Source organism: Formica exsecta, unplaced genomic scaffold (assembly GCF_003651465.1).
Source record: "Formica exsecta isolate Colony F162 unplaced genomic scaffold, ASM365146v1 scaffold238, whole genome shotgun sequence".
NCBI lineage: Eukaryota > Metazoa > Arthropoda > Insecta > Hymenoptera > Formicidae > Formica > Formica exsecta.
Window position 1 is genome coordinate 138,722 of NW_021849660.1, and position 27,149 is coordinate 165,870.

The 27,149-nt window shown below is 40.1% G+C and overlaps 1 protein-coding gene across 3 annotated transcripts in view; it reads right to left on the reverse strand.

Annotated features, from left to right (window-relative positions):
* Positions 1 to 7: 7 nt before the first annotated feature.
* The window catches only part of LOC115236014 (serine/threonine-protein kinase 26), an 86,064-nt gene continuing 58,922 nt past the window's right edge, over positions 8 to 27,149 (reverse strand). For 2 of the 3 annotated variants that reach the window (XM_029808199.1, XM_029808198.1), the window contains 9 exons: positions 10,305 to 10,529; positions 3,026 to 3,191; positions 2,520 to 2,677; positions 1,988 to 2,173; positions 1,603 to 1,748; positions 1,069 to 1,348; positions 624 to 989; positions 307 to 530; positions 8 to 224 (listed from right to left, as the gene is read on the reverse strand). In XM_029808199.1, coding sequence (XP_029664059.1) covers positions 215 to 224; positions 307 to 530; positions 624 to 989; positions 1,069 to 1,348; positions 1,603 to 1,748; positions 1,988 to 2,173; positions 2,520 to 2,677; positions 3,026 to 3,191; positions 10,305 to 10,529 — 1,761 coding nt within the window. In that variant the 3' untranslated portion in view covers positions 8 to 214. Of the gene's footprint in view, positions 225 to 306; positions 531 to 623; positions 990 to 1,068; positions 1,349 to 1,602; positions 1,749 to 1,987; positions 2,174 to 2,519; positions 2,678 to 3,025; positions 3,192 to 10,304; positions 10,530 to 21,967; positions 22,527 to 27,149 lie in introns of all 3 variants that reach the window. The other variant, XM_029808197.1, reaches the window with a different exon arrangement.

A 27,149-nucleotide genomic window follows, 5' to 3' on the forward strand; every position in this document is an offset into this window, starting at 1 on the left:
GAAGAGCGGAAAGATGTTGGGGAGGATAGGCATAACGAATTTCCCTCGCATCTTCGCGTTCGCGCATTCGTCACGGAGTCATTGCTATTCAACGACAACGTGTTCGGCTCGTATTGATTAGCAAATTGATAATCGAGAAAAATAACGAATGGCTTTACAACGTCAGTATATTCTGGGACCACAGTCTCTTGCGGACCTTTGTCCTCTCGCGTCCCTACGTATCCCTTAAACAGAGAAGCACGTTGATTTTTTTTCTGCGCGAATCCGCTATGAAAATATATACGCTCGAGGAAGAGAGAGTATTACCTCAGAATAACTTTCTCCATTAGCATAGATAGGCGTCCTTCCGAGTGATTGGGCGGAAGTAGGGACTTAATGAGTTCGCGGATAAGAGACTCCGTCATGCCTGGCGACGTGCGTTCTGCCGATTCAAAAGCGCCCCGCAATTCTTCAATAACACCGCCATTCTTGCTACCGCTACCACCTTCGCCATTATTGTCTCTCGCCGAATATTGGTGCTTTCGTTGAAGCTGCAACACATACATTGTCAGAAATATAAATCATTGCCATAATATCTTTACACATTTATACTTTTATCATTTTACATGTAATTCATTATATACCTCGGAAAGCAGAGGCATGACAACGCCGGACAGAGCGACGCTTCGCGGATGTTTGAGTTCCTGCGAACTTCTGGGCCTCTGTTTATCCTCGCCGGGTCTGTGATCAGCCATCGAAGTGATGGGTACTTCCGGCTTACTGTTTCTCCTCTTCTCCCGCGTGTTAAAGTCTCTGCTGGCTCTATCTCGATCTCTGCCTTCCCTATCTCGTTCTCGCTCCCTTACACCTTCTCGATCTCTCTCGCGACCGTCGCGCATCTCCTTCGACTCTCTGAGCGTAGATTCTCGGCTCAAATCACGATAGTCCCGCTCGTCTCGTTTCTCTCTCGTATCCACCGGTGGTGGAGGTGCAGCTTCGTGTGGTCGGGACTAAAAAAGAAAAACGGAAAAAATGTAAACATGAAATATCACATAATAAAAATCGATTATATATATAATGGTAACATACCGGCGTATGTTTCGCTTGACCATCGCGCAACGAGTCTCTGGACTCGCTTCTGTAATGATTAAGCATAGTGTCCTTCGGCGGTGATCGCGAAGCACCGTTGGCATGCGGTTTGCTCGGTTGGCTGTGATTGGAGGACCTGTGATTCGTGTGCGTTAGGGTCAGGGATGCGGGCTGCTCGTCCAGTGGCAACATAGGCATCACGGATCCTTTGACCCCGTGCGGGCCTTTCACCGTCATTATCCACGGCTCGTCCATGTCGCTGTCTTGCTTGGATTCCTCCCTGAACACCGTGTAATACAGCGTGTTATAATTTACTACCGCCGCTCTTCGGACATAATCTATTATACCGTACGATTGATAAATGGCTCCAAACTGGTTCTTTCTCTTTTTACACGTTCAAGATATAAATTTATTATGGAATTAATACGGCAGAAAAAAAAAGTTCTCAATGTGTGTAACACACGAAGATAACAAGCGGCCGGTTTTTACTTTCGTATGAAACGTGAACAGAAACGCGAGGATCGAGATACTCACGAGTCCGAATTCTCACTCTCGGTCTCCGACTCTTCGCTGCGCTGCGATTTCCACTTTTTGTACCTATCGATCAGGTCGATTAGATACGAGTTCTTCTTTGCCTTTCTGATAAACTGGAATTTTAGCAGCTCCTTTGCTGTCGGCCTCTATACAAGTATAATACAACGATCGATGAATAAAAGTTAATCGCATTTTCTTTTATTGAAGTCTCTGATCTTTTAAATTAAATTTCTATTGTACTGTTCTTTGTGCTGTCTTGTTTAAATCACTTTTTTAATCACAATAAAGATATCGAATTGTTCGACAGCATCAAACACATTTTCGAACGAGATAATCGGCTAATAACTCAAAACGCGGTCAGCCGCAAATATAACGGTACACTCACGTTTTCAGGATCCTTATTGAGGCAGGCTTCGACAAATTCCTTGAACTGTTTCGTATAATTCCCTGTCAGTTGCGGCGGATTGTTCTTGGGTATTAGGAAGAGGACCCTCATGGGATGCAGCTCGCTGTTGGGAGGTTCTCCTTTCGCGAGCTCAATCGCCGTGATGCCCAGAGACCAAATGTCAGCCTGTGGAATAATCACTCGCGGAGTTACTACTACTGGTAGCCAGATGAAGCGCTAACGATATGCTAATGAAAACATGACCGCGCCACTTTTCCAAAATGACAAATAAAATGAGCGCTTCGAAAAAAGATGAAGAATAAAAAAGCAAAGCACAGTGAGCATTAAATTTAAGTCTAATTAATAAAGAGTTAGTTTCATATTTCATAAAAAAATTGATAGTAACATTATACCAATAATCTTTTAAAATATGAATAAAGATATTTATTTCTTCAGAAATAGTGTTCGCGTTATATATTCTTTTTTAATTTTCGACAATATATGATTTATAATTTATAGTTAACGCAATTACCTTGGAATCGTAAGCGGACTGTTTGATAACCTCGGGTGCCATCCAGAATGGCGTGCCGACGAAAGTGTTTCGTTTGCTGGTGGTGTTTGTCAACTGGCCGGCTACGCCGAAATCGGCCAACTTGACGTCGCCCATTTCGCTCAGTAACACATTTGCCGCTATAAAATTGAAAAAAGATCGTCAATTAATCTCTTATTTATAAAATAACGTAAAAATTAATAAAGTAAATTATACGTTATACACTCAAGACAAAAGCAAATTTTATTTTCCATGTAAATTTATCATAAAGAAAAATTATTAATAAAGGACTAACATCTTCTTTTTGATAGAGAGAAAAGAGTCTAGCATCACAGTTAATTTTCTGCGGAATTTAGTTGGATGAAACTTTATAATTAGCATGATTATTTTTAGTGTCTTACTAAAAATTATCTTCTACGAAATCTCTTGGCACCGAGCGTTAAAGTGTTAATCATAAACATCTTTCGAGCCTTATCGAGCGGATATACCTTTAATGTCGCGATGCAGTTTACGCTCGCTGTGCAGATAATCCAGCCCTTTGAGCACTTCGCGTAATATCACGGCAATGTGCATCTCCTCAAAGCTACCGGCCTTCATCAAGTCCAGGGCCGAGCCGCCACCCAGGTATTCCATGATGATCCACAGCTTCGTACCCTGTCGAGCAGAACGAATATGGGTTCGAATAAGAACTGCTGCGGAGATGCGTAACAGATTTGCGTACTGGCAATTCCGGCGATAAAAATCAAAGAGTCTCGGGCAGCCGCCAATTAACGAAAATAGATCGTTTCGCCAAACGATCGTTATTTCCGATCGGGGTGGACCTTGAGACGTTATTAAGGAAAATGGGTTGGAAAATATTATGATATAGCTTCTGCTGCGTCACGATATATTTCTGAGATATTTTCCACGCGTGACTACTCGAGGGTTGTCGCTGATATTTCAACAATTTATATGCAGATTTTTTTTTAACTATGTCCAAAATAATTATTAAAAATAGTTTAGCTATTTACAATTTTATGATTAAAAAAACAAAATTTTTCTTGATACTGAGAGATAATCACGCGGGTATGTATATCGTACTTTAATGTGAGACAGATTGACTGCAAAGTGGCGATCAGCGATACAGAGCAAGCAATATCCTGTTACGAGAATGAGACGACCTTTCCTCAACAACGGACGGCGATATGATTAATCCCGCGGTCGTTCCGGTAATGAAGATTTATCACTCCTCGAACAGTCGTAAATTAATGTCTAATATGAGGGTTGTTAAGGAAAGCGTCGTCGTTTCCTATGCGGCCTATTAATTTTCCCCGAGCATGTTGCGCTCCAAGGTAACGCGCGTCAGCGCTGACCGGATCTTACGCGCGGTAATTATATCCGACATCGATGACCAATCACTGTGCGACTTATCGGATAAATTATACAGCGTGCGTTAATGATGATAATGTTGGCAATGATGTTGGTGATGGTGGTGTAGCGAGGACGATAAAACCGATGAGTTATCGCGCGTTAATAATCAGCACAACCCGAGCTAGTGATCCGAGGATACCGACGAAGATTTACGCCCTTTGTTCAATCGATTATAAAGAAATAATTGATTGATCGTCCTCCCACCCCCGGAGGTGTATCGGCCGCGGCCTTGCAATTACGCGCCACTGTGTATATTATATGCCACTCCCTTCCTCGCCGCACTTTATTCCCCTCGCCACTGGCTTGCAAAGTGAAAGTATATGCAGCGTTATGAGAAACAAAACATGAGCCCTTTGTCACATTGCTATTTTAGAAAAATTCTGCAAACTTTCGAATTTTAATTCTGTTAATTACACAGTATTAATTGTTAAATCAACAATAAAATGAAATCGTGTATAGAAGATTGAACATTTCAAGATAAAAAGTCAGTTTATGGTTTCTTGCTAAAAGAATCTTTCCTCTCCGAAGGACAAGATAAACGAGGGGAGATACTATCCCGTGTGAAAGTACATACATCGTCAGATTTTTCATATTCATCTACCTTTATGGAATATCCTAAGTATCCCCGGGAGACTCTATAAGTCTCGGCTCCGACTTTCGCTCGACGTACGGTTGACGCGCGCCATCGTTTTATGACAAATAATTTTCGTAGTTTAAGCAGGTCGACTGGGGACATTCGCCAGGATGGCGAGGACGGCCGCCCATAAAATGGGCACCATTTATCACCGTCGGCCGGTCAAGAGGCTTGCTCGGAGTGCGCCCCACTTTTTCCCCCTTTAGATCGTCTCGAGGTAGGTGGCCGTCGTTGTCGACATAGAGGGTTCGTTCAACCCGATTTCGACCGCCTATCTCTGTGAATTTCTACGCGAAGAGGTTTGCTATGTCATTCCTCTTGTTCGATAGACCCTTTGTCTTCCTTCGTACGGAAGAGGCAAGAGAAGGTTGACAGGTAGTTGGCCGATTTATCGAGAGCGTTATCAGAGATATCAATTTTGAGACAACTATAGATTAAATTTCCGAGGGGGATAATAAGAAAGTTAATTGCGCGCGAAGAGGGTTAATCAACGAGTGTTAATGAGCCTTGCCAGAGCAAATATCGACCAAGAATCGTAAAGTTAATGCGTTTATTTATTTATTTTTTTCTTTTCTATGATATATAATAATTTAATTTATAAATACATAAATAATAATATATTTTTATTGTCTTTTTTCTAAAATATATAATAATTTTTTATCGACATAAATATTTTTAAAATCATTTTTTTTTGTTACTATATTGTTTGATTAATTATAACTTTTAAAAGAGAGAAAGAAGCTTTAATTTAAACAAACTTTCAGCAATTTATTTAAATCCTCAATTTTGCTACTAGAAAGAAAGAAAGAAAGCACTTCCGAGATTAACGCAAGTGATTTTCTTCACACAGTTCACAACCCGTCATCATCGATGACGATAACGAACTTTAAGGGGTCACTTTACGTAACAGGTTACGAATTCTAGTATTGCAAGGGAGCTATTATTAATCGGCCAATTTCCTAATGGTTTGGATCTCTCGTTCGACACGATCCGAGAATAGACTCTCGCCCCTCGTTTAGTCAAGAATTATTTTTCGCTCCTCTTCCCCGCTCGTCCTCATTCGCAGCAATTATTGTTAATTGACGGAGCCCATAATCGGTCGCTTTCACTCTCGGTGAGTGACGACAGAAGCGCTTAATTTCAGGTCTCTTTGGGGGGAGAAAGTCCATTCGAATACAGTAATTAGCATATCGGAAATTGCGATCTTTTGTGAAACTAATAGGCATTATTTAGGATTCTCATTTTATGCGAAATTTCTAATGCAATTTCTGAGAGATCACGAGCAATCGAATAACTTAATATAATCGGAAAAAGGAAACAAAACCAGAACTTTGGAGCTCTAATTATCAAATATGTCTACGGAGAAAAAACCCACTAGTCTCATCGATTTATTCGCGAATAGGTTGCAATTTATTGATGTTTAATTCGGCGTTTTAGTCGCACACGCGAAATGCGCAATGTCAGAAAGAGGACGGAACATCGTAAAGCGGAGATTAATTCCGTCGCGTCGTCCATCAATGCCAATGGCACTCCTGCCATTTCGCGAAACGTAGGAACAAAAGGACATAACGCGCGTACCAAAAAAAGCAACGAGAGTTTGACCGGTCCATTAATCATCCATTCGCTGAGCGTTCTCTTGTCTCTATTTTGCATGCCGGTTGCATTTTGTAGGATCCACCTCCCCGCCCCCCTCTTTTGCCCCTGCGTAAAATGTGGGCATCGAAAACTCATTTTAGACGAACCTTAATTCGAATTTTAGAATTTGCTTTTTCTCGTAGTACTCGATCCTCATATTTTACACTGTTTTACATCTGTAATCTTTGCGACCTCGATCTAAAACGCTCCAAGATATCTCTCACGAGGACGACAACGACAACTTACACGATAAAGCACAACATCACGTGCATCGCAGGGACGTAAGGTCGCTAAGAGTTAAAGCACCCTCTTCATCGATCCGCCATTATCGGAGAACGTTTTCTAGCGTCGATAGCCACTGACCGTAAATCTCGCCACAAAGTAGAGGGAATGGTAAGAATCGCGACGATTTTTACGGAAAAACTGACACGCGACCTACTTGACATTCCTCGGACGAGCGCATTTCGCGATCGTAAACTAGAGGTGCAAACTGCGATTTTAAATCGCGCGCACGTGCCGATCGCCGATGATTTTGTCTGCGAAATAGGAGCGACTGGTATATGCGTTCTACATGTACACTGTACCGATATTCGTTCGAAAAGCGTACGAGGAAACAAAGTGGCGAAAATACCGTAATTTCGTCAAGAGGCTAGACATTCGTCGAGACGAGTGCTCGCATAATAACCGGGCAATTATACTCGTTCATTCATAAAATCTCGGCCGCGCCACTCCTCTGCGCGTTGCTGGGCATTGTCTTTTGTTCGGAGCACAATGAACCGACCATAATGGGGTAAAAGAGTAGAAGCTTCGCGGATTTTCGCCTGTATATTACCGCCCAGATATTATAAGCCATGGATAAAATCCATTGCGTAAAGATCTTTCCACTAATTATTACAATATGCTGATAATATTCTGCAAAGTCATTAAAGAAAATTTGTGCAATAATCTTAATGTATTTTTAAGGTAATTCAAACAAAATTTTGACAATAAAAATTACAAGTTAAGATATTAAAAGCTCTGTGTGACGCGCGCGCATGTATATATGATGTGTGTGGTGTGTAATGAACGATAAATAAAAAATATGAGCTACACGTGCAGCGTTGTTTTATTAATCCAGTGGCTACGACAGCGAAACAATATTTTTAGAAGATCGATAATAAAGTAATATTTTTAGCCGCCTCTACAACGGACGGTGAGAGGATATAACAAAAGAATCGCAACGAGACGCCCTCATAATTGACGATATATCCGGATTGAGAAACTTGAAGGAGTGCCGCAAAGTATTGCGAGAGTCATCCTTCATTCAACTTATTCAATGTACATCTATGCATTTTCATATAAATTCCAAAGATATATGAGATGCTGTTGGCGTAATAAACCCGAATAATCTAGACAGTACTTTTTACGGTATTTCATAAGAACATATAATTGTCGCGAGGTGCAATGACAGTTTTTTCAAGATTGTCTTGAATATCCCATGAAATGTAAATTTATTGCTTCTTTGAAAAATAACAATATTTTACGCCGTTATATTGCACGTGCGCGAATGGCTCGGATATTTTTCAGCGAGGGAGCGTAATGGAAAACTCGCGGCACGAAGTGTTATAGAAACATATGGTGGAACTTACATCTGGCTCGCGCGAGCGAGGAGTGCCGTCGCCCGATAACCGTTGTTGACCGACTTGGTCTTGGTCTTAATAACAGTTTCCGAAGGTAGGAAAGCCGCGACGATCGAGGCGGCGGCCGCGATATACACCCGTTACACGATGACATCAGGCGCGTAGATGGACGCGTAGGCACCCGCGTGCCTTCTTTCATTCTCGCAATAATCGTCGATGTGTCATCGCGAGATTGCAGGATCGCGAGCATTGTGCGTATCATGCGGAGGAACGGAAAAAATTTCTACGACGAGAAAGAGGCAAGAACGTCGAAGAATGTGGAAATATCACGAAACCTCGCGCTCTTTCCACATTTATCAAAGCTATTACATTTCGTTTTGCATCGCACGATTTTCTCGCGCGTTCTCTGTTTACCTCTCCCGCTTTTTAAATAAAATATTGAAATAAGTTCTGAATTAATTATTTCGTGATAAAGAATGTCATTGAGACAATAGTGCACGCCATTTCGTAATTATGCTAATCAGACGTTTATACACCTCCTTACTTCGATGATCTTTCGTATAGTTTATAAGCATCGCTTCGCAACATCAATCGCGAACATCATAATTACGATCATTTACCGTTTGCGCAATTATCTATGCAAACGCGTAAGCGGGAACATTTCTCAGATCGCGGGCGTCGCGATGCAAATTGGCGAGAAAACGTATTTCGTATCGAGCGTTCACGCCCGCGAGAGAGCGACTAACTAACGATCGTTAATGACCGTTTCGCACGATCGTTAAGGAAACTTCTCTCTCGGTTGGGCACGGTATCGGGCGCCGCTTCATTTCATAAGTAATCATACTAAGCTTTCGCGCTTCTCGGCTATGAAAACGACGGGGGGTGAAAAGTAGAAAGGCATGTAGGAATAATTAATCTGCTTCCTCGTTTTGTGTACACAGAAATTGTTTCGCGAGGTCGATGCGAGGAAAACGGTAATCCGTCCTCCCCTTCCCCCCCCCCTCTCTCGTTGCAATTAACGGTCTCTCAACAATTGTCGATAACGATCGCGTTGATCCAGTTTGTTTCCCCCTTCCCTGTAACGAGGGCTCCTTCCACAAGGTTTGTGATTTATTCGTTGCCGTTATGACATCTCAGACCGACTGAATAATTGGTCGTCGCTATTACAAGTCACTATTATGGAACGTCAAGTGTAGAATGTAACAAGTAGCACAGCATAATTGAGTATTAAGACGAATAATAAAATTGTAAGTATCAAAGAAAAAAAATGTTTTCGTAAACATAATTAATATTGTTTGTATAAATGTAAACTGTCTCTTTTCGTGAAAAATCCATCCATAAATTTTATAGAAAATTTAGATAAAAATACGTTAAATCGTTTGCAAAATTTATGAAAAATATTTATAATTAAAAAAAAAATGGTAATCTCTCTGAAATACTTTGCTTATCAAACACGAGCGAGCTTCTACTATATATAAAAAAAAAAAAAAAAATTGTGACTCCACCTAAAATTGCGTAAGAGATTCTGGTATTCGTTTTAGAATGCGGACAATGTTTGCCTCTCCTTTTCCTCCTCCTTTGGGATTATAAATAGCCCCGGCTTGTCGGTAATGCAACAAAACGACACGGCGAGAAAACGTGTCTCCTCCTAGCCAACGTCGAAAGCGTGTCGACGATCGCGTAAAACATAACTTCTCGTTGTGGTTCAAGAAAGACCGAGACTTATGCAAACGAACGACCGTCCGTGACTTTTCCGTGTGAAGTGCTCGATCTCGATCCCGTTGATCGACATGATTTTCCCAGCACGCACTACAGAACGGTATTAAATCACGTTCACTCGAGACGTATGTCCTTCCTTACGTTTCTTTAAGAAATGTGTGTATATGTCTCCCGCGTGTATATAGATATATATATGTATATATAATAGAAATATAATAATTTAATCAGTTTATTATTTTTTTAATAAATAGGAAATTTTAACGAATAGCAAATATCTGAAAATGGAGAGATCACAATTATTACATAACATTACAACCGACACGCCACTGCAAAACGAATCGCGGAGATTTGTTCACGATCGTGAAACCTCGTTGAGCCTCTCTCTCTCTCTCTCTCTCGCAGGAAGCGGAAGCAATGGACGATCCGACACAACCGAGCCGGAAGCGATAGTTAACCGACCGTCATACAAGCCCTTCCCATTCTTTGCGCATGAAAAATGATAGAACGTAACGGCCAAGTGCCCTCAATAGCGAACTTTTATTTTTGTCCGTATGCGATTATACGAGATAGCGAGCTTTTATTTTTGTTCGTATGCGATTATACGACAGCGATTCGTCGAGACAGAATAGCAATAAAATGTGAAGTTCCGACCGGCATTTTAATTTGACGCTCGTAATATAACAACTAGTTATAAATTACTATTTTAGAAAATATTCTTTCTCTTGGGATAAAATATACTTTTCCACTTACTTTGAGGTAAGACCCATAATACTTGGTGACGTACGGGCTGTCGCATTGCGACAACACCATAATCTCCTGCTGTATGTCCTCAATCTCATCTTCCGCCTCTTCGAGATCGATGATCTTAATGGCCACGACTTGCTGGGTCCTATTGTCGATACCTTTGAAAACCTCGCCGAAGCTACCCTTTCCGATTCGCTCCTGTTTCGTAAATATCAGCTCTGGATCCACCTTCTGTAACAGAATTTCAATGGTCTCCGGTTATTACATTCGGTCATTCGACCTTGTCTGGCTTCGCTCTTTCGCAATATCTCGCGTCATTTCCGTAAAGAATACTACGGATCTTCCCATGACGCAACAGTATAACAAGGTATTGGGAAATTTCGAAATTCCTTAGGCAATAGGCATGGACTTTCTTCGCTACAACGCGGCCTTCGGATATTAATAAATGCAGTTATTCCACAAACAGCAATGCAGTTCTCCTTGGCTTCTTTCTACGAGATGACACACGATGTCATAACATGCGTACTATCAAAAAAAAAATGTGCAAGTCGCATCGGCTTTACCTCACATAAACTAAATAAATTATTTACATTTTAATTAATAAATCGCGGTTTTATACTCGTAATAAATTATAGTCCCGGGCTCAGCTCTGAGCAGTTTGACAAATGAAGCGTCTTTTGCTCTAATCCGCTGTTTAGACTTGTATACAAGTGCTGTGCGTGCACATTTCTTCTTCGCGCTCGTGGAAGCTATTTGCACTAAGAGTCGACATTACTGCCTGGACATTAATAAATTACGGTAACTGCGACTGTTTTGTGCTCACCGCGTCTTTTCTCTCCGGCGCTTTTCCGCTCGAAAACGCGTTTAACGCCGACTAGCGAATCGCCTTTAATCAGGCGGAACGGTCGCTTTACGGTCGTAGGCGACGAAAAAAGAAATTCCAGAATTTACTCTGCTACTGATCCTCTTTTATGGGTTTTTCTCCGGAGGAGTCAATGCCCCGTGCATCCCGTAACTGTAGAACGCGAAGAAACGTCGCCGGAATTCTCTTTCTCCAATTCGCGAAAAATTACCTCGCAATAAGAAACTGAGTGCAGGTGGCAAAAAATATCAAAACAAATTACAATGTCTTGAATACGACATTTAATGTTTCACTCGTAATTAAGCGTCGCATCTTTTGTGAAGTTTTCTAATTTACCATAAATGCTTGTTAGAATTCTTCCTGAAATTCTATTCGTTCTCACTAATTAATTAGCAATGGGAAAGAGGCTTGGCAAGTCATCTAATCATAGATATAATTTAGTATTGCCATAGTATATATGTATCGTAATTTTCTTCACTAATAAATATCATGGAGGTAGATCTTTTTTATTCTCTTTTCTTCGGGTCCTTTGGAGAGTTATATTTGTTGATAAGCATTAAAAATGTCAAACGCTAATTTATCTCGGATGCCCAAGTTTGAAATAATAATGAATATGCACGGAAGCTTTTTATGCGAGACTAATTCTTCATTCTCTTGCGCTCGCAATCCGCAGATCACAGTCAAAAAGTCAGTAAACTGAAAGCTCATATCAGAACAGCGAGATTAAAGCGAAGCTTCGAAGCCTGGAATGGGCTCTGAGGGCAATGGAATAAAAATTCGCGTCCGTCGGTAAAATCCGGAAAATTTGCTTTGCAAATTCTCTCATATATCCGTCAGCGGTATTTCGTAACTGTCGGGGCATTTTATCACGCCGATGAATTTAAAGAGCATTGATTTTCGTCGGGCCTCGATCATTTCCATTTCATGATTTAGTGTCATCGATACTTTTTTGACACTAAAATCGATAATCACATGAGCGTATCAAACAGCATAAAAAACACACGGAAATTACGCTGTCATTATTTAGCATTACATTAGTATGAAATTTTACTGCAAATTATTATCTAATCTCTGAATATTACCGGAAATTAGTGCAAATTTGTGGTCGGCGGTTTACGGCAGAGTACAACTCGCTACTTGTTCTAGCAAGTCACGTTAAACCTTGCTTAACCACGCTTGTGTTGCAAGCAATATCTATAAACATTATCGCGCTTGCAATATATTTGCGCAAAATATTTGACAAAATTGTACGACAAAAAGGGAGATGAAATCGTCTAATTTGGCTGCATAATTTCTGATTAAACTGACAAACTACGTTGGTGATGCAACAATATTTAATCAATTAACTAAGAGAGAATCGCAAAAAAAAAAAAAAAAAATCGCATGTCCAACTTTTCCATCGCAAGAGCGCAGTCGAGGCACGCTATATGCAATCTGAGGTTCGTGAGCGACGGCGAGGGCCATCGAACGAGAGCGCAAGAGGCAAGAGAAGAGGATACTCTCAGCATGCAATACTGCATCGTCGAGATGCACCGAGCGTTTCTCCTCTTTCTGAGTTGCTTTTTAGTGCGCGCCGCGCCGCCTGGAACTCGCGACACAAATTCTAATTAGCGGTCGCCGCAAAGAAATCCGCGGCATATAGATAACCAAAGTACCGACGGTCGCGTTCGAGGACAAAGGCAACAAAAATATTTGCATCGCAAAAATAAGATATGAATATTCCTTGTCTACATGTATAAGAATTGAAATTCAAGCTTTCTTCCTTTTTTTTTCTTTGAAAAAAATTTTTCTTCTCTTTCGTATTAAATAATATTATTTATCATCAAAAGATGAATTTTCTCCGTGAGATATCAAGGGAAAGAAATTTTGTATATTTATATCGCTATAATGATGCTTTAGATTTCCAACAAACCCCTTTATTAGGCTGGTTTGGACAATGGCTCGCATTCTGATGGACACGCCTACTCAAAACCATATTAGCTATGCCACGCTGTATAAGCATATAGGTTTCCTGTTGGGCGATCTTTGACCCATAATTGGCGGTCTTGATGAAATTGACGTAGGGCTGCCAAGAGCGCTCAATTAATAACCATATACAGATTCATTCCATTGTACACGGCTATCAGCTGTTGCACAATTTACAAAATCTCGCCAAAATAGCGTAGCACAATAAATATCTCGGCAAACTGGTGATATATCAGAAAATTAACCGTGTATTGTATATGTAGATTATAATTGGATTATAGCGTTACAGTAGTTTCTCGTTCAAACATATGCTACATTTAGCATTAATTTCTCGTTTATCTCGGTATAATTAATTTAAAAAATAAATTAACGTAAATTTCCTGAAATATTAAATTTATTCGGATTATGTGTGAGATATGCTAATCATCACAAAGTAACGTTACAGTTTTGTAAATCTGCTTTGTAAAACTTCTGTACGAGAGATGTACCAAATTTAATGAAGAATGATATTTATTCATACAAATGTGCGAATTATATTCCGCTTTATTATATTTCTCGATGTATATATCTTTCTCGCACAAAATTATTCTACGTTAAATTTCCATCGCTGCGAACAATCATTCGCATTAGATACTCAAATTAATCTATACATACACATTTTCCTAAAATCTTCTTTACCTTTAACGCTACGTGATAAAGTTTCTATTTAATATCACTTCGCTGAGCATGGGACTGAAATAGTTTGCTAGATAACACGAAGTTTGGTATCGTTCTGACACATCTTAATTAAGAAGTGTAACCGCGTCTCAAGAATTTCGTCTCAACCGTCCTTTTAAGGGAGGGACGGGCTCAAATAGACTCGCCGCCTTTCAAGATAAACGTGCCAACTTCATCAGGAAGCTCAAGACTGTCAGACTACAACGAGATCGCATTAATTCCAAGAAGCTGCGATTGTTCTCCCTCGAGATGGGAACAATCCGATACCTATTTGCAATATGTATTCCAGCAATTCAATGAAACGACAATCCAATTCATTTGTATATTTCATCACTCGAAATAAGACATTTGCAATGACATATTTATAAATAATAAATGGCAAATGAAATTTTTGCTGTGATAAAACAACAAATAAAACCTTTTTATTGCTAATTTGTATAGCGTGCAACTGCTTCCGGATGTCGATGCAAATTAACCAAAACATTTGCGGGATTGCACTGGTTAACTTCACCGTTGCAAAAAATTACAATATATATTTTTTGCGGCTGAATAAACTTACACGAGAACCCAGACTATGTACGTACTTCAAACGCGTTGTTATGTGCCAAAGGAGAATTTCATTACCATATGTTTAAGTTTGAGAATCTGAATGCATGACAAATCGGAAGCTTCGCCTAAGTCGCGGGTCTTAAAATGCATCAAGCGAAAGTAATGTTAAGTACGCGAGACAATGTGGTATTTACGTTCGTTTTAGTATTATCGATTTTCTTCCATTTGCATGATAAAGTCCGCTCGATGCTTCTTGATTAAATATAAATCGTCTCGTAGTTGTATTTCCCATGAAATAAATAAAATTATTACGTATTATCTTCCTTTTTGTGAAAAAAGTTATATAAAAAAATTTTGCTTTATTAAATTAAATGAATGCAGAAATACATTCTATACAAATTGCGTAATAGAATTCGTATGAAAAAAATTATGCGCAAGTCTAGAGATTAAATATAAATTTATATTTCTCGTAACGTCAATTTCTCTGAAGTTAAATTGCATTAAAGCTATATCCGAACTTTCTCTCTCGCGTTTGTGAAGTCGTAAAATGTATCCGCGAATTTATCGATGCATTTTTGTTGCGATCTGTAAACGGATAGAAACGGACAATAGGCGCGCGAATAATTCGCTATAAATTGAAACCATCGGACGATATCTGGCGTTGTTTTTTTCACGTTTGTACAACCGACAGAGAATTGCGATTGGCTATCTCTCACGTACGCGATGCGACGCGAATGCAGCGAAGCGATGCAGAATGCAAGAGGCAGGTGCGGGCTGACGCAGCGAGCGTTCTAGGGTCAATCAACACAGTCAATATTGACAATGATAAAACGAGCGGACAAAAGCACGCCCCGACCGGAATCAGAATGATACGCGACAATTCGCAACATCTGCATCGCGGATTCTGAAATGTACAGGATGCGACAAAAGTTTAAGAGAAATATATTACTGAATTTATATTTCTAAAATTCAACAGCCACATACTCTACAAAATGAATGAATAAATAAACTAAAATTCTCCTTATAATCAAAAGTTTCGTCATCTAATTATTTATTTATTAAATTATGTATATAATTTAGTATTTCTTTTCGTTATTTGTTATATTTCCATTTTCTTTTTTTAATTAGACTTAGAGAAATTAATATGTTTACTTTTGCTTCGCCTTTTAATATACAATTTTATTTTTTATTGTACAAATGTTTTTAATCTGTATTTTTATGTATACATTTCTGTTACATCCTTACATCCAATAAAATTATTATCATTATTTCCTACACATACATATAGTGCTAATTATTGGAAAAGTAATATAAAATTAGGAATTTAAAAAAAGTAAGTAAAATTGATGCACGAATGTAATTTTGAACAATAATGCTGTTCGAGATTTCTCGGCATCTCGTCGCGCAGAGTTCGTTTGACATTAGCATAAATAGGAGAGGCAAGCGCTCGCAAACTACCAACTATGCGTCCAAGTGTTTTCCTGATAATTTTCCCTCGTTTAACGGCGGAGCGAGCACACGATTCACCGTCATCAAGAGAGCGCGTCTCGTATTTTCCGAGCTCGACGATCGCGTCGTCGCCCGCGCTCCGCTCAAGTGTCGTTTAAACTTTAATTTCGGCGGCTCACCCCTTCACGGCCGATGAATTAGTCTCGTCGTAAACGAGGTCGAATGACGACACGTGGCGCGCAAAAGCTCGTTGAACCACTTTCGAAATTTGCAACCTAGCTGCACCGCATATCGTGTTAGAACAACGTGCGAGCGAATGTTGAAATGTATCTTTACGACCGACGACGTTTGCCGTGGACGTTCTTATGACCCACCTCTTTCTTTTTGTCCCTCGTTCTTCTAACGGTCGCAGTGCGGGAAGCTCGCATGAATATTCATTTAATTAAAGCCATCCGACCGAACCCCTCTCGTTTACTATATAATATATATATAACCGGGTATTATACATGCGCTCTCTCGCACGCCACGCCACATTACGTTGCATAATATGCAACCGCCCGGTTAATACAAGCATTGATAGATTTACCGTCCTCTCATTGTTCGCAATTCCTGTTCGCGTTGGCTCCGTTGTTTTCCACGCCGGGACTTGATTTCGATAATTTACTGGGAGAAAGAGGGCCGATGGTCGAGATTAAAATGATTAAAATAGCGTTCATTGCGAGAGATAAATTGCGATTAAAAAATGCAAGTGACACAACGCGATTATTTTTCGTATATACTTATCTAATATATTCCTGTGCGAAAATAGAACGGATTTACGCTAAACGCGCAAAAAGGATAACATATGCGCGCACTTCCGCCAAGTAAAATAACGCGCGGCAACGAAATTTCGCGTGGCTTGGCATAACTTTCCCCGAGTAAGCTTCTCATATTTACATTTATAATTTTTGCATATCCGCGCGCGCGATAAAATGCAAATGCATTATCGATTGCCCGATTCCGCGTCGTCAGGAGAACATAAATAAACGACATACGCCGGATATTGCACTTGGTTGTGAAGCTGAGCTGCCGCAAGAAGTGCTTCGTAAGCCACGAAATTTAACGCGGGGTTACCGCGAGATCGTCAATATAATAGTAATAACGCGGCCGTTGAAGCGCGAGCGCATTTCCTCCGATCGCGTGTTTAATCGCGCGGGGTTGAATGGACGCGCGGAATTCGAACCTATTGCGCAATGCCTTGATCGTGAAATGCCGTTCTGCCGCCGATACGAGATAATGAGAAACCGCGGCACGCGAGGTACGCAATGCAAATCGTTTCTCTCCGGCACGGAGCGATAGGCGCGCTGAAAACTTGACAGGCAAATTGCTTTTAATGTCATCTTTTCTTAAATTATCGCGCGTGATTAAACTTCAAAAACCGTACGTCAATTTGACAATGTCGTCGCAACGATGCGCGAATACCGTAGAAATCTTTTTCAACTCCTTCTTCCAGAAAACACCAGAAATTATGTACCTCACGTGATATTTGTACGGTTAAATCATGCATGGTCCCACTCGTAACTTGAATACTTGAATAATAAATGCTCTCCTGTTTGCCTGTTCTCCTGATATTCTCGTCGCAATAGATACGCTTTATCGCGGTGAAAATGAGCGCGAGTGCGACACATGCTCATAATTAACCGCGCGCTTTTTATCACCTGCGACGTTTCTGCGAACGTCACGATAGCTGATTCTTATCCGAATGATAAAGTGCCGTGAAACATTCGCCGATTCGCACATTGCCACACTAGAACGCTGTTTGAACACGGGAACACTTTGATCGTGTAATTACAATTAATTGACTTGGATTACGAAACCCATCGTTCTCAACCGAAAGCAGCAAATTATTATCAGTTGTGAGATAATGCGGGATAAATTCCATACCGATGATAATATAACGAACGATATTATCGCGATCTCACTGTGCTATCGAAGGTTGAAACGAGGGTTCTCTATTATGACTCATTGGCGTCGCAACAAGCGACCACGATACGACAATGGAATTATGCGCGCTATACACGTCCATAACAGTTTATTTATGTATGCAGGCGCACGCATCGGTATACAATATGCAGGATCGCGCACAGAATGCAGTAACCAATGCACGCGTAAAGGCAGGATCGAGCATCGGAGCATCCTTTGGGACATTACGCGCCGCATTCCCGAATCCGATTTATCCCGAGACGTCGTAAACACGAAGCAGTCGCCTTCTCTGAGGATGTTTATCGCGTGCATCGGCGGAATATGAATCTACATACGTAGGACCATGTCACATACATACATACATATAAATAAATTGTTCGCCCGATCGAGAGTTTCAGTTTGTTCTCGAGTTATTACCGACAGTCGCGCCATAAAATGTCGTTGTTTGTATCTCCGAGCGGACACATTTCATCGCGTATATACGTTTTGGCAAACTTGCGTTTATAACGAGCTGCAATTATTTTGACAGTCGACGTGATGGTACACGAGGGTGATATTAGAAAAAAGCCTAGTTTGGCATAATTTTGCTGCTACGCGTGAAACGTGACGTACAATGAGAATCACTTTTACTAAATGGTTGCATATCTATATTAATATAGTATAATTAATAATTAATTATGAAATAGTGCAAAATATACCGTAACGGTTAGAGTCATTAATTCTTAATGTATCGATAATTACGCAATTTTCTCGTCGCAAAACATCATATAAAATGGATGTCATTTACATCCTACGCATATTAAATTATTAACGTGACGAGTTAACAAGAGTGATCTATCGGTTTAATGATTTCCACCTGGAAGTAATGTAACACGGCACTAAAGCAAACATGAAATCGATTATTTCGACAGTGATCGATGTCTCGTTCCGATCTCGTGGTCTTTTCAAACACACGCGAGTCCACACGTGTGAGGCAATATGAGGCAAGGTGAGAGTCGACCTTGCACTGGCCTCGGCCGAAACAAGAGAGGAGAAAAAAAAAGACAAAATACACGAACGCGGACGGTCTCCGCGCGAGATCTTACGGTCCACGAGAATCCTGTTACACCGGTATTTCCATGCTACATCGGAACGCTCGCGTCGTCGCTCCCGATGCTTTTTTATGTCCGCATTTTGTTTTATTATGACCGATAACAGTCAAAATATACGGGACGTTCCGAAAAATGAACGAGACGTCACGCATTTTATTGGAGAGAGAGAGAACTTAGTTTTATCGCATATCGTAAATCCAAATACAAAATATAAAGTTATTAATATACGTAATAAAAATTGAGATAAAAAAAATTATAACAAATATTAATGCGAAAACAGATATGAAATTACGATCTCTTGATTTCAAAAGTCATTTCCCTCTCTTTGAAGTTTTGCTACTTAAAAAAAAATCTTTTAATAATTAATCTGATATATGTGGTAAAATTCTTCGAAATTAGATATAAATAATAAAATGTCCTCACTGAACTTTGCCATTTATATAACAGAGTAAAAATTGGTTTAAAACACTTTTCTTGTCACATCTCACGCCTCGAATGTTTCTCCCAACCGCAAACCGATCAACTTTTTTTCAACCCCCAGAGAACCGGCTGAAACATTCGAAATGCAACACCTCGACCACTTTCTAGTATCTCGACATAGCTCGGATTTCAGTCTCTCGGGTTAGAACTCGTTTGGACTTTAGGGTCGAAACTGGTCTCTCGAATCCCACCTTCGCGAATCTTCTCGTGCATTCTCCTTGTGCGAAACGATCTGTGTTTGTCTCAAAGTTTTATTTGCAATTTGCAAAGACTTCACGGAAATCTCCTTCTCCAGAATTCTTGGAAGATCTCGAAGTTGAATGCTTTTGTTGTGATAATGCTTAAATTTATGTCTATACATTTTTACTATGAAATTAATATAATAAAATAAAACCATTAAAAATACTAATATATTATTAACGACGTCAAAATCAATAACCACGATTTAATGTAATTCGAGGACGATATGAAAAACACAAACTTTTCAATGGCATAAACTATTTTTTTCCAAATTCGTTCATTGAGCGTTGGCAAAAATGTGGGCGATACACAAATATTTTTTATATAGATACAATATACGCGAAAGTGTTGGGAATTTTTAGTAGCCAGACAGATACGCATATTTATCACACCCCCTTTCTCCTTTCTCTCTCCTCAATGCCATGAAGCGCATGCATAAATGAGTATCAGCGAATAATATTGTATGTATTCGCATAGCAACCGTCAAACAGCCTGCAAATAAGTTACCGCGTTCTAGGCATTCCCCCATTGTCTACCAGTTTTCATTGACAAGTCAATTTCGAACTATAATTGAATTGCAAAACTGGCCTGTCAGTATGACAAGACGACACACTGATCAATAACTGGTCAAAAATACATCGTTTGATATATCGTTTCAAAATGGAATTATAATTCTCATTTTCGTAATAATAAATATCAGAAAATTGTGAGAATGTTAGTCTACTTAATCGGAAAATTAATTTCCAATATTAACGCGAGATTTATCGCGCGAACAAGAAATTATAAATTCTCGTTTCTTCGTACTGATAAATATGTATCAGAAAATGGCGAGAATGTTATATATTAGTTAACCAGAAAATTGATTTTCGATTTTAACGTGAGATTTAGATAAAAAAATCCAATTTCCTTGATATTGAATCAAAGTGATATGTAATTTCCGACATTCCTGCAGGCGGATATCTCTATAGATTCCGTATAAGGATTAAGTATTTTACAGCGTGCTTTTCTAGACATTCATGATTCTCCGTTCCTCGCCTTTCTCTTTCTCTACCTGTATATCATCCGTTTTTTTCCGAATTATTACCAATCGATTTAATAGCTAAATTAAAAAGCTGAATTATAAAACTTTGGTGAAATATTAAAGCTTTAGTCAATTTTCAATGAGTTGTCAAAGTCTTATAACTTTTCGCGCCTTCTGATATTAAAACTTCCTAACAAATATCTTTCAATATTCCGATAAACTTTCAATATTAAAATATTCGAATTTCTAGATTATATAAAGTCGTATAGAATACTGAAGCTTTTGATCTCTAAGAGTTTCTGATTCTTATAAAATATGAAATGTTTGGATCTTTCTTGCATGTTTGTGACATCGAACATAAATCCGAGCGAATGATCTGTAGTCGTAAAATATATACGTTGTGTGTGTCTGCCGCAACACAATTGACTATAAATTTCAAGTATAGTGTACAAGCAAATATATATATATATATATATATATACTCGGTAAATCGTTCTTCAATTCATCCCTTATATCCAAGGCGATATCCGTAATAGCGAGTTGCAGTTGCCGTCGCAGCGAGATCCCAAATCCATTCTCCAAATCGTACTTCAGGGACGTTCTCGAGATCCCTTCCAATTCGCCAAAGGGATTATATCCGTGCGCGTTCAACCACCCCATCGAGCGAGGTTTCGTTTCTCGAGCCGCGGGGGAGAACACACTCGCATGACCACCGGATGCCATCGATATTTCTTACATCATTTATTGTACGAGTCATATTTTCATTCAATCGACGACGTACGATCGTAAATAAATGCAGATCGATATCCTTAGCCTTTTCGAGCGAACTTAAAGAATCGTGCGGCGAAATTGCTCTCTGAGAATCGCTGAGACTTTCTGGGTTGGTTCCAAGAAACTCTCTAACTCCTCCCCGAAAAAGAGTTGGCTTTTGTGCGCTCTGTCTCGCCATCGGAATGCTCCTGATTTCGCGGCGCACTTCCTCCTTTTATGCATCCGATAAAGTATTGCGTAACTATCCGACCAGAGCAGCACAGAAATAACGATCCAAAGCTGAATAGTTCTCATCGTTCTCGCGCTGCTAAAACGCCTGGTTTATATAACGCGGTGCACTCGTAAAAAAAAAAAAAAAAGATCCTTTTCAGACTTTATACTTTTCTATATCTTCCGCCTATCAATTTCAGTTTTAACCCCAATTGCTCTCATCTTTAATTTTTTTCCTAAATCGTTGACTAATATTCAACTTTTCTAAGTCCTTGACAAGTTCTGATTCATTCAAGAATACTCGAGATTAAAGAACATCTCTCTCTCTCATTTCCGTGAATGTTTAACTCACCGAGGGAGTGGTACTCCTGTGGGTCGCTGCTCTGGGATGCGGCAGAGATGTGTTTTTAGCATTGACCGGACCTCCGTTGCAAAATCTCTGGTTATCCCGTCTGGAGGGCGGCGGGGGCGGCGGTAGTGACAGGGGTCTGCCGCCGCTCCTGGTCGGATGTTGCGGCGCAGGCTGGAATTGACTCCAGGATTGACGTGGCAGGTATCCTGCCGTCATGTAACCACCCGAGATGAACTGCGCCGAACCGTTCAGATGCGGCGGCGTCATCACCGCCGTTTGTTGCGCCGTTTGCCCGCCGTTTCGCATCTTTCGTATGAAATTCGTCGTTGACGTTTAGCGTGTTTCTTCAGATGACATTGATACCGAACGTTCGAGAAGAGAAGCTACATCAACGTACTGCACTCACTCGCGATAGTATAACACGCACATTTCTTCTCATCGTCCAAACGCACATCTGTCTTTTGTCACTAGATATTTTTCAAGTCTTTCAATATTTAATTTTTATATAATGATATCTTCTTATAACGTTATTAATAAGTTTCATCTGAGAGAGATTTGTCTACAATTAAAAAGAATTTAAGAGATTGCTTGACAAAAAATTTATGTTTTAATATCTATAACTTAAATTTTATGACGTTTAGATTTGCTTAAAAAATTAGTATTATTGTTATTAATAATTATATTATTAATTCGTGTAAGTCTATTTTACGAGATAGAATGCGCAAACATAGATATAACATAAAATCGCTTGTGTTGTGATTGACAGACATTCGCATGCAGTTCCGTTATTCCTTTCTTCTCTTTGCGGGTTCCATCGCGTCTTGTCCTTCGTTATATAGCGCTAAGCTAAGCGAGGCAGAACAGAGTGCCGGTAAAGGACACGGTCGTCTCAGCAAAAAGTTCCCAAGGAGAGTTCAATAAAAATATAGCAATGAAAAACGAACATCCATCTCGAGAGAAAGAAAGAAAGAGAGAAAGAAAAACAAAATTGTTCCGAGTAGTCATCCTTGCCATGGCTTTTTCCGCGAGCGATGCTTCGGAACACGGGCCGCTCTCGAGTGTCTCTCTTCGTGAACAAAATCGATTTCACGGGCATTTTCGAGAGTTCGAGCGTCGCGACCGATGTTAACGGAACGACGACGCAGCAAAAAGTGTACCTCCTCGATTTTTATCGCTAACGGCGCGATTGTAAAAAAGCGATAGTTGTAAAACTCTCGCCTTGAAGAATTTCGATGCAGGATTGTGCCACAAGCTATAAAGTTGCATCCACGTCGTCGTAATTCGGTCCGGATTACACGGATTATTGAAGCTTTACGTCGCGATCGGATTAGCCAATGTCGCGAAAGTGTTACACAAGTTCAGTGCCAAACGCTTGACTTCGTAAAAATAGAAGAAGCCAATCGCGATAATAATCTAGGTCACCGCGGCGTAGAAAAGGGAAGTTAAGGCTGATTGGATGCGATCGGACTAAATTTCGTCTCGCGACGGCACGTGGCCAGAATATCGATCGACGAAGAGTGTTGAAGGAGAAATTCTCGGTTACAACGAGAGTCTTTGCTGATTCAAGCATAAATTATGAGGATTAACTCCGGCATTTTTTTACTTTTCTTTTTTTTTTTTTTTAAGTAATAAAAAAAATTTAACGAGTTTCTCCGAGATTTGGCGATATCACATCTTTGCATCTTTAGTATATCGCATCTTTAAATCTTGAATTTTCTCTCTCTGGTTCTCGAGAGTCATTATTCATGTTCACATTGACGATCGCTTTCATAATCCCTCGGATCTCAGCGCCGCGGGAAGAAAGGAAGAGAGAACGAAAGATCGTGTCGAGGATCAGCATCGACAAAGGAAGCAAATTAATCGCTTGGCCGATATATCGATCGTGAGGAGAGAAAACAGACGGCTATCGTGACTCTCGTTCCCCGCAATCACGCGAGGGCGATCCGACACGCTCGAATAATTTTCAGGGCGGCAGCTTCCGCCGGAAAGTCCGCGCGTGTATGTACCATTAGGTCGAAAGATCGGGTTCGTTGCGCTATCGATACTCGGTGATACCGGTAGTACGCGGCATTAAATCACCGAGACGGATGGCGATTAACTAGCGGTCGGCGCGGATAGTCTTGGAACACAAGCGGAAGCGAGACCGGCCGCGGCCACGTCTTTCCGCTTTATAACCGCGGGAATGTCGAGAAATTCGCTCCAGGCTGTTCATTCACTCTTTTTCACGCTTTTTTAATCACGCTTAAAACACGCGTAACACACATCCGCGCCAACAAGAGTTTCACAACAAATTTTGCTCTTACATAAATGGATCCGCGTATACGCGTGTTCAGGTGCACTCGTTTACTTTAAGTTCTATAATTATTTGAAGTATCCGCGGTTATCGAACCTCGGAGAATTAGAAAGTTTAAGAGCTAACGTTGTAAATATGGATGAGAAACTTAGGATCCTTACATCAATATTTCTCTGGAAAAAGATTTAACGCATAACGCTTCTCCATTTCTCGATAATTTAACGATAAAGCTTTATGTACGTATATTTTGAAAGATTGCCCCGTTCTAATTAAACTCGGTCATATCAAGTTGCGATATCGTTGCGTAGATATCGTCCTTGTAGACATCGTCGCGAAGACACTCTTTGAATGACACGCCATAAACGTCGAGCATTTCAAATGCAACGGGCACGAGCGTTGGATGAGATGGATGAGTCGCTTGAAATACGATAGCGCATTGTTTTCATGCGTAGCTTGTTTCTAACTAGACTCTCGTTTTCGGTCACCGTCGTTGAAACCTGGCCTTTGTCCTAGCCGCGCCGCGACGGCCAGTGAAAACGTGGGAATATATATGCGCCAGGTATACAAAGGAAAAGATATGTTAGACGTCGCGCGGGGAAACGGGGGATAATTGAACCATTCGCGTCGCGCTACTATTTCTCCCAGAATCACAAACGAGAATGAATAGCATTTTTTTTGCGAAATTATTGCGCGTACTCTTAGAGATATTATATCGCTATCAAGTTTTACGCAAACGACCAACTCGTAAAATGTGTTCAGAACAAGTTATTCCAGACTTGATGAATCTTTCGCGATTATGTATTTTTTTATCAATTTATAATCAAATTTCTTAAAAGGAGGCTCGATAGATACGTCTGCGAGATACACGGTATAGCTAAAGTGTATAATTACGTATCCGGTATGGAGGGTCAATCACCGTTAGACGATAACCGAGCATCGGAATCTAACAGACACTGCGATTTTTCGAAATGGCACACGCGTCCAATCCTGCACATGACACACACGCGTGCGCGCGTACACACATTCCTAGGTAGTGTGTCCGTTATTCCGGAATAATTGGGACTCTCCTGGCTATACTTGCACGTGCGCAAACGACGACGACGACGACGGACACGACGTATTTTTCTACGCGCGCGACGACACGCCGAGGAGGCGGCGAGTCGCCGCACGGCATTCGTTATATCGTCGTTAATTGTTAATCGTGACGCGTAGGCGGATACGTGCCTTTATCGGGACTCGCGCGCCATGAGATCGACGGTCCTGCCACGGTCGACTCTTTTTACGGCGCACGTCGCCGACGCCGGAAAAGGGCTCACGTTGCGAAAAAGGCGCTACGTACTTCTTGCACAGACGATGATGCCAAACGAAGATGGACGCAACAGAGAGAGCTCTAAGTCTCGCTTTATATCTGATATGTCTGCAGTAAAGTTTGACGCTTTAACTTTCCCCAATAAATGTCTTATTAAGCGGATAATAACAGGCATTTAATTAGCCTAAATGATTTCGTTAATAAATTGCGGAAGTATAATATTATTTCTTTATATAAAAATATAATATTATTATTATTAATATACAAATTCTCCCAGAATCACAAACGAGAATGAATAGCATTTTTTTTGCGAAATTATTGCGCGTACTCTTAGAGATATTATATCGCTATCAAGTTTTACGCAAACGACCAACTCGTAAAATGTGTTCAGAACAAGTTATTCCAGACTTGATGAATCTTTCGCGATTATGTATTTTTTTATCAATTTATAATCAAATTTCTTAAAAGGAGGCTCGATAGATACGTCTGCGAGATACACGGTATAGCTAAAGTGTATAATTACGTATCCGGTATGGAGGGTCAATCACCGTTAGACGATAACCGAGCATCGGAATCTAACAGACACTGCGATTTTTCGAAATGGCACACGCGTCCAATCCTGCACATGACACACACGCGTGTGTGTTCGGTCGCGTGCGCGCGTACACACATTCCTAGGTAGTGTGTCCGTTATTCCGGAATAATTGGGACTCTCCTGGCTATACTTCTACATCATAAATTAAACGATTAAGGAAAAGAGATAAATAAATATAATTTTTGCGATAGGATGGTCGACTCGAAAGTTGACTTGAAAGATGCCACTTCAAGATTGGATGGAGCAGGAAATGCAAATTACAGTTAGAGAAAATATAAGTGTATAGAATATCATATAAAAGGAATGAGAGAATATTTTTGATTTCCGTGAGTGGAACGCACTTGGAGCGAAAGTCAGTGACCGATATTTTTTTTGCTATTTTTTGCGCTTTATATGCGCGCGAGTATGCATAATATTATCTTGCCTGTTTAGGATTACGCCGGCTTTGCATGCGTTTTTCCATGCTGGAAATCTAGTTCGATGCGGAGGAAAGTCGGGCGCGTGGAAATACCAGGAAATGTAACAAACTTTGAGCGCTCGAGGCATTAATAATGACGTTGCAACAAACAAACAACGAAAACGATAATTATACCACTTACGTTCAAAGTGGCGAACGTAAGAACGCACTTTTTTTAATAATTTAAAAATATGATTTTTTAAAAGAAACAAAGAGAGATTTATTCTTTCTTTTTGTTGCTTTTTATTCTTATATAAATATATTATTGTATTCTTTTAAATTTTATATTTTAAAAAGAAACATTGAAATAGTTGTTTCTTACGAAAAAGAAGAGGTTTCTCTTTTTTTATCGCTATATTATTGCGGATATTTCTTTAAAGTCGTTTGTTTTTTTGCATTCTCGATGACTTATCATTGTTTTCTCGTAATTTATAGCGGCATTCGGGACATTGCCGGTACAACAATCTAACATAATGCAACAAAACAAAGTTGTTTATCGATTAGTATTACCATCGCGTTCTCACGATT